Source organism: Ambystoma mexicanum, chromosome 2p (genome assembly GCF_040938575.1).
Source record: "Ambystoma mexicanum isolate Mex_15411 chromosome 2p, UKY_AmexF1_1, whole genome shotgun sequence".
In the NCBI taxonomy this organism is placed as follows: Eukaryota; Metazoa; Chordata; class Amphibia; order Caudata; family Ambystomatidae; genus Ambystoma; species Ambystoma mexicanum.
In genome coordinates this window covers 647183406-647198656 of record NC_090923.1, presented here as the reverse complement: position 1 = coordinate 647198656, position 15251 = coordinate 647183406, and the positions used below count along the sequence as shown (strand labels likewise).

General features: G+C 45.6%; 1 protein-coding gene across 2 annotated transcripts in view; it reads left to right on the top strand.

The window, feature by feature from the left end:
• USP4 (ubiquitin specific peptidase 4) overlaps positions 1 to 15251 on the top strand; it is a 2223295-nt gene that overhangs the window by 1944536 nt on the left and 263508 nt on the right. For both annotated transcript variants that reach the window (XM_069644193.1, XM_069644194.1), the window contains one exon: positions 5342 to 5491. In XM_069644193.1, the coding sequence (XP_069500294.1) occupies positions 5342 to 5491 (150 nt within the window). The remainder of the gene's footprint in view (positions 1 to 5341; positions 5492 to 15251) is intronic.

Here is a 15251-nt window from a genome sequence, read left to right as displayed (position 1 = left end):
GAGCCCATGCTGGAGAAGGTTTACGTTACTTGCCTGTAATCGTTGTTCAACAGCATGGGTCTCGCATGGACTCACATGCGAACCCTCCCTCCGGGCCCATTTGCGGCTTTTCTTGGTCACACTGCCACTTTACGTGCTTACCAAATCTGAAGATGGTTGCCAGATGGGGACAGTATGTCCCAGAGGGCCAGTGAAATAGTTTTTTCTTTGTTTTTTTTTACAAGGGATTCCCAGCATGACAGGGAGTATTCATGAGCATGTGAATCCAAGCCAGACCCATGCTGGAGAACAATAGTTACAGGTAAGTAACTTAAAAGTTTCTGCCAAAAATGATATCAGTGTGTCAATCATTTCCAGCATTTTCTCCTGCCAAAGGTTTCTAAGATGGAAAAGAGGCTGCACAGGCTGGCCCCTAGCAGTTCCCTGAGCCATGACATCACCTAATTGGACCAATAGGTTGTACAGTTTGCACCACTTTCCTGTGAGGGGTACATATCCAGGAAATTTGAAGCATGGCAACTTGGTCGACCCTGCACACATTTGCAAAACGTTGTCTGGCTTCAGACGCTGAGATTTATTTTTGCGGAAAATCTGTGATGCTGCACGTTGTTGGTTTAAACCTTTCTCTCCGGGTCTGGTGCAACCGTAGCCCCACCTTCCTAAATTGTTAGGTATTGCTGGATGAATCAAAGGTAAGGACTCTGCAGAGGAGGTAAAGTATGCACTTCACCTATAAGATTGGTTCTGATGAATGCAATGTCTTGGTTTAATGCAGGGACGTCATTTAGGAGTTGCCAGGGGTGGCAACTGTAACCCCTGAGGTCTCCCTTGCTACCCCTAAGAAAAATAAAAAGAATACATGTTTTTTCATTTTTTAATGCAAGGTCCTGGGCTGTGGACAGCACCATGTAGCTTGTTGTTTATGGAGTGGCTATCCTTTCTTGTTCAGGCCGCTTAAAAAAACGAACAGGGGTTCCACAAGTCTAACACTTTTAGCAGTGATCCTAAATAAGAAAGATTGGGAATACCAAATAATTTGTCTTTCTGGAATTATATATAATAATTGCTCAACTCATTAAAGGTTTATTTCAGGCACACTTCAGGGGGTGAGTCACTGATTTAGTCTGTTCTTAAACACCTTAACTCAGCCTTTCATCTTTATAAGGTCGATAAATGAGTACCAACACATGTTGGGTAATATTGTATGTATATTTGTTCTATATAAAGCGCTTAAGCGTAAGTGTTGTATAATAACACATCATCATCATTTGGCCATGGGTGCCTGCTTGCATTGACAGTAATTTGGTAATATGGGCTTATACACCCTGATCCTATTAACGATACATATGGTGATCCATTCTTGTATGAAATGTATATCACATTATAGTGATCGTAACCATATTTTTCTTAGTGTATTTAGAAACAGTGCTATGTGATGCCACTTCCTGTTTTGTCAAGGGGTGACAGGTCGTGTTCCATCGCTTCCTGTGATATCACTTTGGGGTGGGGTCCAATTACATCACTTCCTATGATGTCATCAGAGGTCAAGGGTTGCGATGTCACTTCCGCTACCCCAGGCATTTTTGTGAAATGTCGTCTCTGGTTGAATGTTTCTCATCTTCCCACCGTCTGCTCCTCAGTTACATCGGAAAGTTACCATTTCACATGTGACAGGGGGAGGTGTAAGGATATCGGTGGGGCTCTGGGCGGGTGGTGGTGGTGCCAGTTACACTCTGTACACAACTCTCACTGGAGGCTGCATGGATGCCATTGAGGAATTGAGTGTGAAGCTGGTGCCACCAAGCATGGTTTAAATAATTTTCCAGGTCACCCTGTAGGCAGATCAGATCCATAGAGGTGAACTTTTATGATCAGAACAAACATTAACCATAAGGAACATACTTTGTTTGGTTATTTGAACGCCTCACTTGCCATGTTAACCACATTGTTAATTACTTGAATCGTATTGCCATGTTTAGAAGTTGGTACTGGCTGTGAATACCATTCTGTCACAATCCTTAGACTGGCTCTGCAGACCAGGGATGTCCACCAGCTATGTAAAGAGATACCTGGATGTGATACATTGTCACACAGATATATTTCCCAGTCCCGTATTCCGTTGAACAACTGACAAAAGTACAAGGTAAATCAGTCCCAGGCCCCTTGTTAGGGAGAATTCTCCGTTAAGGCTAATTTCCCAAACCTAGTGAGTCCCCGAGCAGCTTTGCTGGATTTTTGGGGTTTATTTTTTTCTCCTGCTAAGAGTGAGACTCTTTTTCTCCCACTCTTAGAAATGATTTGAGAATGTCCTTTGACTGTGAATGTGTTTTATGGGCTATGGGGTATTTTACTCCATAGGGCCTCATGTGTTTTTGGAATGTGTGTTACACAGCACCCTCAGTGCAGTAACACAGGGCAAACATAGACTCCATACCCTGGGACCGACTACTGTCTCCCAGGGCATGTAAAGTCACCATTGGCTTTACTAGTCTCAAATTGTGAACAGAACCAGTACAAACCATCATATTGTGGAAGTACTGGTAGGGGTAATTCGATTGCCCCTGGGTCTGTTTTCCAAGGGGGGGGGCACTGTTCAGTCCCCCCTTGTCGAGTTTCTGGCTGGTGGCAGTGGATACCACGCGAAACATTCCATAGGAAATATTCCGGGGGAATATTTCCATTCATTTTAATCGCACCACTTTTTGGTGCAATGTTAAAGATACCGCTGGGTTATTTATTTAATATGTATTCCCCGGTTGGGTCTTTTTGCCAGGACTCGGTTTTAAAATGGCGTTTGTGCTCGCCTCTGAAACTCTAACCCAAGTCGAGCCCTTTGTTCCACTTTTTGGCGCGCTTCTCCACAGAAGCCCTCTAAATGGTGCCACTCTGTCTGGGGTCAACCAGATGTGTGGGAGGGGGATTAGGCACCCCGGACTGAGTTGCCTTGGCAACTCAAGTCGCACTCTTGTGTGATTGGCCCAGTGGTGAGCCACCCGGCTCACCACTTAGCATGTTTGAGTGACAGCTAGGCTGATGAATGGGGGTTTTGCTGCATAAAAGCAGGGCTTTGGGGACTGGAACTTCAGAAGTCGCCACAGGACCTAAAGAATCCGAAGAGGGGAGAAGATGAGCCATCTACAACGACAACACCACCGGTGGAGCCCTGCTGTACGAAACTCACCACTTTCCTGACGACAGAGGAGATCTTCTTCCAGGAGAGTCTTCTTCCCCTTGAGCTGGTGGGACCAAACCAGTTCGCCTTTTTCACCTTCCTGGATCGTCTCGTGGTCGAATCGCCCGTGCCAAGCACCCCGGCGGCCGGATAGCCACGCTCTACCACTACCGCAAATAAAAGGGTCGTACCTTTTAACCGGGAAAGTACACGGCTGGTTTCTTCCCTGGCAGTGCAACGACCTCCAGCTTTCCTCCACGTCGAGATCATCTCTTCCCCTGGACGAAGCTCCGACTTGCACCCGCTGCCAGGAACAACTGCCCCCGCTGGAGCTTTCTCACCATTTCAGGTACTGTGTCCCGCCTGGTCTCCCTTGCAACAGACTGTCCAAGGTGTCCCGTAAATCCTTGACACTCTATCCTGGGGTGACCTCGGACCTGCTAACATTGCCTTTCTGACTTGATCCAACCTCTCTTGACTTTTCTGCAAAGACTTTGAGTGCATTTCCACTGTGTGATCTTGGGCACATTCCGCCTTGCTCTCCAAGAGTGGGCCTGGCCTATGAACTTTTTGCTCTACAGTAGACCCTGCCTTTCTTGACTTGCTGTGGTTTCTTAAAAGTGTTTGTATTGTGTGTCTTTGCCTATTCTGCCTTTTCTCTCACTTTTTAAACAAATTATTGGAGTGCCATCTACAGTTACGCGCTCACCTCTGTTTTGCTAAATAAGTGGTGTCTTAACCTAGACTTGTCGAATAACTAACTAGGGAGGTGTATATACTTATAGTGACTGTGTTTGAACTTGCTTGACATATTAGTGCCAGTGTATTTTTACAAGTGTGTTTTTAAATAAATAATTATTTACTTTTATACCAAAGGTCTGGTCAGTGTTTGCTTGTGCTACTGTATTTTTAGCCCTATTGTGTATACTCTACATACTGCCTAACTCTTCTTGAGAGAAGTCTGACTGCTCAGCCACAGCTACCAGGTAAATCTGGGTGGTGCAGACTGCTACCAATTGGCTTTACTGCTTACTCCTGTAGTCTTAAACTTTTTGCAGTGGTCCCTAAGGGAAATGCACAGGTTTCTGCCTAACACCCCTTCATGAAAGTCTCGGTAGAGGCTATGCCACAATCCCAACCCAGATAGAAGTTTAACCCAGCCATGTTTAACCCGGGCCCAAAAGGAGTGGAGGAATGGGTGTGGTACTTGCAACTGCTTCTGTTTTGCAAAGCAAGTCAGTTTACTTACATGAACTGGTGCTCTTCTGACTCCCAAACATGCCACAGACAGTTGCCTGAGCCTTCATGGGCCTGCCATCTAAACCCTTGTCAGCCTACAGCCTCTGGCCAAATAGGAGATGTATGTAGCCACCTATCCTTTGACCCAAAACCACTTTGCTAGTCCTCCACACTAGAGCTTTGATTCCTAGTTGAAAGTAAGACTGCTTCACAAATTGTTCTGTATCTTTCACAGTGTAATATGTAACAAATGCCATTTGTGAATCTTAATATGATAAGAAGGTAGCAGCTAGTTATTGATTAGTACGCTAGGTTTGGGTTGATTTATATTGAATCAACTTGGTCATTGGAGAATTGGTCGAATTATTTTGTGACAGCTACATTTTGATGCATATATATCCAGGGGGAGACCACCTTGCAGTCCCTGCATAACCCCTGTTTAAAGATGTAAAGACAGGCGCTCTGTTACCAGTCTTTAACTTCTCCTCCTAAAGCACATTTTCATGACTTCATCAATCTTCAGGGAGGCTGAGTTTCTTAGTTATTTCAGGCAGGTCTGCATTTCTTTTTCAGGTGTGGCAAGTTAATTAGCTCTGAGGATTCTGGTACTTTTTCACACTTGATTTTGCTGGCAGGTGACTGGAAACAACTATGCATTAATGATACCCCTAAACCCACCCCGACATATATATATGTGGTAAAAGGCGCAATACAAAATTGCTACCAATTCTCCTGCATCCAATTCGGACACGCAGTAATCAACCAACGCTGTACGCTAACCAACTTTTTCAGTTTCAGTAGCCAGTTAAATGTTGCAATATGAAAGAAATCTGGACATCCAGAGCGGAAATCGTTTTCAAGGTTATCATTGTGTTCATGCTCCTATTTTATGAATAGTTAACACATTCTGTAATTATGTTTGCATTTTAGGTACTGTCCCAACTGCAAGAAACACCAACAAGCCACAAAGAAGTTTGACTTGTGGACTTTGCCAGAGATTCTGGTGGTGCATTTGAAACGCTTCTCATATAACAAATATTGGAGGGATAAACTTGACTCTCTGGTACATTTTCCTATCAGGTAAATGGCCCTGCACCAGTGGGAAACTAAAATGTATTGCTTGATGTGCTGCAGTTTTTCTATTATGATATATGTTGTGCCACTAATTCGACTTGTAAGACTTCCTTTGATGTACAGAAATGAGCATTAATTGCAAATTGCTTTTGTCATCTTTGAAGCTTCTTTTCCATTATTGCCCCATTTAGTTCAATGTTTGTACTTCAACCAGAGGATATTAGGACGTTCCACTTTGGTTCATCTTGTTTACTCCTTTTTTAACAGTTTATAATTACTTTATACCCCAAAATATAGTATATTTAACATATAATTTCTGTGCGAGACTAAATTGCTTACCTTTGGTAATGTTATTTTCTTGTGGACACACAGTTCCTCTCACAGATTACTCCTCTTTGAAATATCCAGTTAAGCCATGATTCCTATTTTGGTGATTATCTTGCCACTTTTTGGGACCCCCCTCAACTTTTTGCTCTTTTCCTTTTTCTTTAGATCCTTGATCTCTTTTTGGTGGCAAGGGGTTTTATATATATATCTGAGGCTTGTGGAATCGGCTTAGATCACATGCTGTGCATAGGCCGACAACTAGTGGAAGCTACAGAGTATTAGTTTGTTTTTCGAAACTCGAAAAGGGGCATCAACTAGGGCGTGCCAGTAATACTATCCCTAGTGTGCCGTCCACTTTACCCATGATCCCTCATGTGTGTAGGACCCTCATATTATTTTTTTTCCGTCATACTTGTTCGAAGCATAGTTGCTGAGGTCCCTGTCTTTTAGCCATTTGTCATAAATTTAACAAAAAAACCCTGTTCCTCTAATCCCACGTCCAGATTCCGAAGATCGACGCCGGTACTGGAGAACGAAAAGCCGTCGAGACTGCACAACGGACTTTGGGCCTCGGAAGGCCTCTGGCCTCGGCCCTGCAAGTAGGGAGAGTGGGGGTGGACATACTCAAACTCGTTTATTTTCCTACATACACTCGCCCGCTGCCAAATATTAACTTATGGAGAGTACTTCATTTAAATTCTGCCCCAAGTACAACTGTAAATTCTCATGGGTAGATAAGCAAAACACCTGTAATCTGTGTCTTCCTAGGGATCACCCTGAAGCAAATTACAGAGCTTGTAAACTCTTCAAGGCAAAGACACTTAAGGACTGCTCTACCGAGCGTTGGGCCCACTACGCCAGGCAGCTCGGGGCCATGGACACGGTGGGTTCCTTCAGTGATGGCAGCAACGCCGCCGTTTCGGACGGCGAGGGCACAGAGGTGTCGTTGGACACCCAAGCGCAAGGCCCTGATCTCGGAGGACTGTCCGGCGGGTCAGTTATGCGGACAACACCCGGCGGCAAGAGCGCTACCCACACATCTTCATCTAAGCACACAAACCCTACCCGAGACTCGACACGCGTGTCAAGTGATGGGCAGAAAAAGGCACAGAAAGAGTGGTCCGCAGAATCGGTGTCCTCTGGGCGTTCCAGGTCACGGTTGCCTCATGACACACAGCAACCGTGTACGATTGCTAAGAGTGCCACATTACCTAAGGTCACAGAGGTATGGTCGTCGGAAGACGATCCGACCTCTATCCCCAAGCAGCACGTTCAAAGTCTAATCCAGCAGTTTGTTCTACGTCTGCCTCCGAGTCTTGACGTCCCTCCTCTAAGACTCCAGAACCTCATGAACCCAGCTCTGAATCTCGACGCCAGGCGTCCAAAGATTCAGGGAAAGCCAGAGAGTCAGGGAAACATGCCTCTACACATAGTGAAAGGGAGAAACAGAAAAAAGCTTCTGAACACCAGGTTCAGAAGGAGAAACACAAATCTTTAGAGAAGTCCAAGACCCCTGACCCTGTCACTAGGCCTAAAGTTGTCCCTCCCACTCCCCAGGATATGAGAATAGAGGAGGAACCACAGCAGGAAAGGGTCATTCCCAGTTCCAGAGAATGGAACTCTGAAGAAATCAACAGAGTGATGAGGAGAATGTCTTTTATGGCAAATTTGTACGAGCAAAACCCAGATTACTTCCAGAGCTATCGGAATACCCCTACTACCTCTGCCCCTTCGGATCCAAAGACCCTCATCCTCCAAGTAAGAGACTCCGTACTGAGACTCCAGTTCAGGGGCTGATTTCAGACCCATTCTCTATTGAACCTTACCAGCAGTATGCTGAAGATCCTGAGATACAACCACTGGATGACCAGGCAGGGGTCGACTATTATGGAGACGATGAGGACCAGGATGAGGAGGGGCAAGACGAGGCAGAGGCCTATAGTTTCGACTCCCCTATTCCTAAGGACCCACCGGTGAATGACTCACTTGTGGGTAATCAGCCATTACTGAACGAGCTCTTAGCTGAAGCTGCAGCCCACTTTCAGATAGACACTCGGGGGGCTCAAGAAGAGAGGGACTTTGCAGAGCAAATTATGTGGGATAAAAAATCCATTGCCCAAGCCATACCAATTCTGAAGTCTATTCAACGCAGAATTGACCCTTCTCTGCTCACCCCTAATCTTACCTGGGAAGTTAACCCAAGAATAGAGAAATTATTCAGGGCCGCCCCATCAGACCCACTTTACATAAGGGGTCTGCTTAAACCCGACTCACTAGTGGTCCCAACCACCAGGAAGAGGGCCTGGACACATCTAGCATCTTCTGAAATTCGCTCAGACAGGGAGAGCAAAAAGATATATGGGCTAGGAAGGAAGGTAGCTTCCACTTCCGCTTATCAGGCAAGAATTGCTAATACCGGCACTCTGCTGGCAAGTTACAATTGTCACCAATGGGAACAAGTAGCTGCCCTCATTGCCTCCGCACCTGAACCTCTAAAGAGCCAGTTCACCCAGATTGCGTCGGAAGGAAGGTCGGTGTCTGGATGCATTCTCAAGGCTACCTTTGACGCAGCAGAAAATGCAGGCCGGCTTATCGTAGAGAGCACAGTAATTTAGAGACACACCTGGCTGAGGCAGTCGGGTTTTAAACCCGAGACCCAAGTCAACCTCATCGACATGCCGGTAGAACCAAATGTCTTGTTTGGAAAAGCGATGGAGGAGGCGCTCAAATTGACACCCTAAAGTCCCTTGGACAACTAACTAATAAACCCACAAACCAACGATGGAATAATAATTTTGTCACTCTCGCGGCCAAAATTCCCAGAGGTGGTCCAACTACTTTCAAGGCCAAGGAGCATAGTGGGGAGGCAACCAACAGGCTACCCAGGGTTAAAAGAGGGTCCATGTTAGAGGGAGAGGCAGCCCAGGTAGAGTCACTACGCCTCCCAACAAACAGTGACATTCCACTCCGGGTCCCTTCCCATGCATCCCCAGTAGGGGGGCGCATTTCCACCTTCACCCACGCATGGGAAGGGATCACTTTGGACAGATGGGTGCTGTCCACAGTGTCCGTGGGATACTGTATCGAACTGTTGGAACGCCCCCGCGACCATCCTCAAATACACTCCTTGGAGCACCAAAGAATCCTCCTCGAGGAGATTGTCATTCTTCTTGCAAAGGACGCGATAGAACTCGTCCCGAGCAACCAGGTAAACAAGGGTATTTATTCAACTTACTTCCTTGTGCCAAAAAAAGATCTAACTATGCGCCCAGTATTAGATTTACGCCCTGCAAACAAGTATGTCAAGCCTCAAAAACTTTGCATGACTACTCTCCAAGAGGTAATCCCCCTACTAAGGAGAGGAGATTACATGGCAACATTGGACATGAAAGATGCCTATTTTCATATTTCAATGTTCCCAGCACACAGAAGTTTCTTGCGTTTCAAGGTAGACAACAAGCACTACCAGTTCAAGGTGCTGCCCTTCGGTATAGCCTCGGCTCCAAGGGTTTTCACCACGGTACTGGCGGTGGTGGCTGCGCACCTACGCAGGGAGGCAATCCCAGTGTACCCTTACCTGGACGACTGGCTCATCACAGGGGAAACACCCGTAATTTGCAGATCCAACATTCAAAGAACAATCACCCTCCTCTTTCAATTGGGGTTTTCAATAAATGAGAAAAATCAAGCCTGGTGCCAAGCACCTCAAAACAGTTCCTAGGGGCTGTTCTAAACAGAACAGGGGTGGGCCTTTCCATCAGAGGAAAGAATTTGTAATCTGTTACTGCAAATTCCTCAATATCAGTCAGGTCGCCAGATAAGAGTGCGCAAAGCAATGTGTTTACTAGGCATGATGGCATCATGCATTTACCTGGTTCCCATGCAGGGATGGTTGGCGAAACAGTGTTCTCAGGCAAGTGGTCAGTGGGACGATCTAGTGGTTGTTTCGCCACCACTAGTACAAAGCCTTCGCTGGTGGATAAGAGAGAATCTTTCAAAGGGGAAACCCTTTTACGATCCAGAAATACAGGCTGTAGTCACAACAGACGCGTCCCTGTCAAGGTAGCAAACACACCTCCTTCAACACACAGCTCAGGGTCTCTGGTCTCACACAGTGGCTCAGAATCATATCAACCTGCTAGAACTTCTGGCAGTCTTCAGAGCGCTTCAGGCGTTCGAACCCCACCTAATCAACTTGTCGGTGCAGATCCTAACAGACAGCACGACCGCAATGTTTTACATAAACAAACAGGGGGGCACTCGTTCGCCAAATCTATCCAGGCTTGCCCAGAAAACCTGGATATGGGCACTCAGACTTAACATTTACCTGTTGTCTCAACATGTTCCAGGGGATCTCAATTCACTAGCGGACGCTTTGAGCAGAGATATCCTCCCAGAAGAACACAAATGGTGTCTACACGAAGAAGTCGTAGGAGACCTCTTCTCACAGTGGGGTTTCCCTACTATAGACCTATTTGCCACAAGCGAAAACAGACAATGCCCAGGATTCGCATCCAGGTTCCCCCAGCCAGGCTCCAAGGGGAACGCTCTATGGATGAACTGGTCACGATGTTTGCCGACGCTTTTCCACCAACCCCTCTGCTGAGGAAGGTGGTCAACAAGATACACAGGGAATCGATGACGCTCATCCTAGTTGCTCCTATGTGGGCGAGACAACCGTGGTTCCCACACCTGCGCAAACTGGCGGTGTGCGAACCCATCTGATTCACGTGCTGGTACAACCTACTCTCCCAGCACAGAGGACAAACAGTGCATCCTCAACCCAACTCGATGAACTTGGCAGCATGGCTCCTGAAGTCATAGTTTGGCCATCTCAATTTACCACAGAGATGTATGGATATCTTAAAAGAATCAAGAAAACCTAACGCAAGGCACTGTTACTTTTATAAGTGGAAAAGATTCGTTATTTGGTGCCAGAATAAACAAATCAACACAGTTGATTGCACTCCTTCCAATATTGTCACCTACATGCTCCACTTACTGGACGCAGGGTTGGTATTTAATTCACTCAAAGTACACCTGGCGGCGCAGTCAGCCTACAACACCTGCCACAACAAGGTGTCATGGTGGAAGGTGCCAGTTGTCAAAGCCTTTATGGAAGGGGTGAAGAGACTCCAGGCTCCAATTTCTAACCCACCACCAGGGTGGAACCTTAATGTGGTGCTTGCTAAACTCATGGGACCCCCTTTGAACCCATGCATAAAGCTAGTCTCAAACACCTGACTTATAAAACTGCCTTCTTAGTAGCCATTGCATCCATACGAAGTGTCAGTGAAATTCAGGCTCTGTCAGTGCAGGATCCTTTCTTTAGTATACATAAGGATAAACTGGTTTTTACAAACTCATCCTAGGTTCTCACCTAAGTTTATTTCCAAATTCCATGTTAACCAGTCCATTGAGCTACCGGCTTTTTTCCAAGAACCCAAAAGCTCTGCTGAGGTGAAACTACACACACTCGATGTGAGAAGAGCGGTCCTCTACTACGTAGACAAGACCAGACCGCTAAGAAAAACAGATCAACTGTTTGTCTCCGTAGCTACAGGCAGAGAAGGAGATCGCGTCTCTAAATGCTCCATCTCTAAATGGAAAAAACACTGCCTTTTACACCAAGGGCCCACTCCACTAGAGGTACTGGGGCCACTCTGGCTTTCATTGCAAATGTACCTCTTGACACGATTTGCAAAGCTGCTACATGGAGCTCTATTCACACTTTTACTCAGCATTACTGCATTGACACTTATTCCAAGACACATACTCAAGTGGGACAAGCGGTTCTGAGACATTTGTTCGCTCATGACCCTTCTCACATCCCACCTCCTTCTTCTAACACTGCTCGCTAATCTATGCACAGCATGTGATCTAAGCAGATTCCACAAGCCTCAGAAGGGATATACTACTCAACGTAATCGTATTTCTGATGCTTGTATCTGCTTAGATTCACATGCGCCCGCCCTTCCTCCAATCTGAGAGAACGAGCATGAATCCTTGTAGTCTTATCTATTTTATCTGCTTGGATACTCTGTACTCATGCTACCTCATGTCAGAAAAAATACAATCTGAGGGTCCTACACGCGTGAGGGATCATGGGTACAGTGGACGTAACACTAGGGATAGTATTACTGGCACGCCCTAGTTCAACGCCCCTTTTCGAGGTTCGGAAAATAAACTGTAATACTCTGCAGTTTCCACTAGATGTCGGCCTATGCACAGCATGTGAATCTAAGCAGATACAAGCATCAGAAATAGCTTGTGGAATCTGCTTAGATCACATGCTATGCGTAGGCCAACATCTAGTGGAAACTGCAGAGTATTACAGTTGTTGTTTTCGAAATTCGAAAAGGGACATCGACGGAGCGTGCCAGTAATACTATCCCTAGTGTGACGTCCACTGTACCCATGGTCCTTCACGTTCAAGGTCCCTCGGATTGTTTATTCCCGCCATCATGAGTGGTTGCTTATCGTGGAGTGCAATTTTGGCTAATGCCATTGACTTTATTAAAGTTTAAAAATAGTACTCTTCCTTCCTTTTTCGACTTCAGTGTCTCAATGCTGTGTGAGTCCAGAAATTACCCTACCAAAGCATGGATGGTATATTATGTTGGCCGAAAACCAATTGCATCATATGCCCTACATCGCCAATAAAGAATCGTCAGCATAACCATAGAGCGTCCATTTTGTGTAAGGTCCACCATTGGCTCTCTTTGCCTTTCTGTTCAAACGCTTTGCAAATTGTTTTTTATTCCATTCTACTCATGCACGGAGCGAGGCCACAAGTTACATGTTGAGAGATCAGCCCAGACAGAAATGCCAAACAGTACAGAAATACATTGTAGTCCTCCCTCAAGTCCTTGAAGGCGAGCAGAGAGGCATTTAATCACCAAGCCAGGTGCCAGCCGGTCTCGCTGAAACTGTAGAAACAGGCCGTTGGAGCATGAATTATACTTTCTTAGCGGCCCCCTTTTGGAGGCCCTCTTTAGATCAGGCTGACCCCTAGTTCACGAATAGAAACCAGAAGATAGCGTGCTTTGGAATGTGTCTCTCCTACGAACACAGCTTCCGCGCTGAACAAGTGCTTTGTGTTCTTCATAACAAAGAACTGTCTGCTTACTGCAAGTTGCTACTGTTGCTAAACCAAGTAATATAGATTAAGAAAGAAACGTGTCATGATGTCATATTTGTCATAATTGTCAATTATCGAAGCCTAGTTCAAGAAGATACATTATGGGAGGTTTTGATGTGTCACAAAGAGATTGTATGATGTCTTTTTATATATATGATACTGTTGTAGAATATTCGCTCTCTTGCGTCTCACGAGGTCTGGGTGATCACACGTTGCGAGACGTTAGACCCAGTCGGCCAACTAAGAATATTTGCTTTGCAATAAACCCCAGTACTTGGAAATCAATCCTCGTGTCCGTCGTATCACTAGGTGTATGGTGATTGTGCCTTGTGTCCATACGCGAGGGTCTTCAGACCCTAGCAAAAAATGGCGCCCAAATAGGGACCCTCCCCATTTGCTCCATCGTGTACGTTGAATTTGAAGAAGGCGAAAACGAATCGAGGACGAGGCCATCGAACCGGGATCGAAAGGTGTTCGGGGCGCCCCTGTGAAAGTGATGAGACTCCTTTGCAGATCTGTGCACAGCCGATCCCTGATCGACGAGCAGCGGCCAGAGAGCAAGAAGGCGAGGGTCCCGAAATGAGGCAGATTCAGCCAGATACAAAGTCACGACGATTCTTGATTGAGTCTGTATACGACGAATCAGGTGAGTCGTGCCCAGATTCTTAACAGCCCTAATATTGGTTAAGTGTTCCTCTTGCAAGATCAAACGCCCAGGGTAAGGTACGAATTAGATCAACATGCTTGGGAAATTGCCTTCCTGTCTAGTGTGATTTTTTTTCCACTGTGGTCGACAATCTTTGCAAACTGGCCAGGTTTTGCCACCCATAGGGTCGCCAGCGTTTGAAATGTATGTGAAATATGCAATAGGAGCGATAATGTTTAATGAAATTTGGCATAGGCAGACCAGACATGTAGTAGATTTGCAGTGGCCGAAAGACTGTACTTTTGAAATGGCATGAATAGAGCACTTCCAATCAGTAGTGCTGCCCAAGAAAGCATGCCCCATGACATTTGACGTCATAAGAGACTGGAGGAAAGAAGCTAACCTCCGTTTAAAAAGTAGGGAGAAACATGCGCAAAGACATAAATCAAACACAGAAAAAGCGATAGAACTAGAAGAGCTAAAATGGGAAGAAGATGTTATAAGAGAGGATAGTAGGAGTATACAATTAGGCATACAAAAGATATATCCACAACAAGAGTTACATGCATCAGATGAACTGATAAATAAAATTTTGAGTGAAGAGACAAGAACGCCCTAAAAATATTGACACGATTGCACCAGTACCCATTGCTCCACCTTAGTTGCCACCCCCCATTCCTGTTGTTCCAACTGCACCATCTCCCCCTGCGCACGTGATACTATTTCCCCCACTGCCGACAGAGCAGGAATTAGCAGCTGCCACAGAGGCGGGCCTGCACAGAGAGGAAGCACCAGAGTAACCCATAGTATGGTTAGCAGGGAGAGGAGAGGAGAGGAGAGGAGAGAAGAACTTAAAGAATGTGCAGAAACGTATATTGAAGGAAATTATGAGAGATCCACGCTGAGTACAATGTATGACTATCAGAAGCTCTGTGAAAAACAGGTATTGTTAGAATGCATGGTGGAGTATCTTATAGACAGATGGAAGAAATTAACTGGTATGTTAGCACTGCAGAAGTTACGGGATCTGAATGCTTTTTCACGTATGAGGGAAAGTGCGGCAGAAATAAAAGAGCATGCAGACAGGCTATTTGAGTTTAAAGATGAACTTGATGAATTGCATGCAGAGTTGAAAAGAGGGACACAGGTGGTACCATATGTCATGGGGCGATTTTTTTTTTTTTTTCCCGACGTCAAAACCTGTCAGTGAAGAGATGAAAATATGTACAAGAGAGGCAATTCGATGGATTATGGATGCTAGCATTTCTACAATGGAGGTGCATGATAGGTTTGATCAGTATACGATAGAGATGCAAAGGAAAGTATTGCAGGTGATGATTGAGTATTTGCAAGACGAATGTTATGAAAAAAAATGTTGTCCCCCTGAGCTAATGACGATATACAAGAGAGCGTTTTCACCTGAAACTGGAAAGACTGCCCTTTCCCTCGATTTAGCCATAGTGCTTAAAAAAAAGAACGAATAAGGAAACGGCCAATTCGATATTTCCCATGAGGGAAGCCCCTCCAACTTTTGTGCCAAAAGTAGAAGTTCCTGGCGTTGATGGAGCTCCAGCGCAGGTAATAGAAGCCCATTATACAGCACAATTCATGCATGTGCCTTTTTCTAGACAAGAGGTGAATAATCCAAAGCA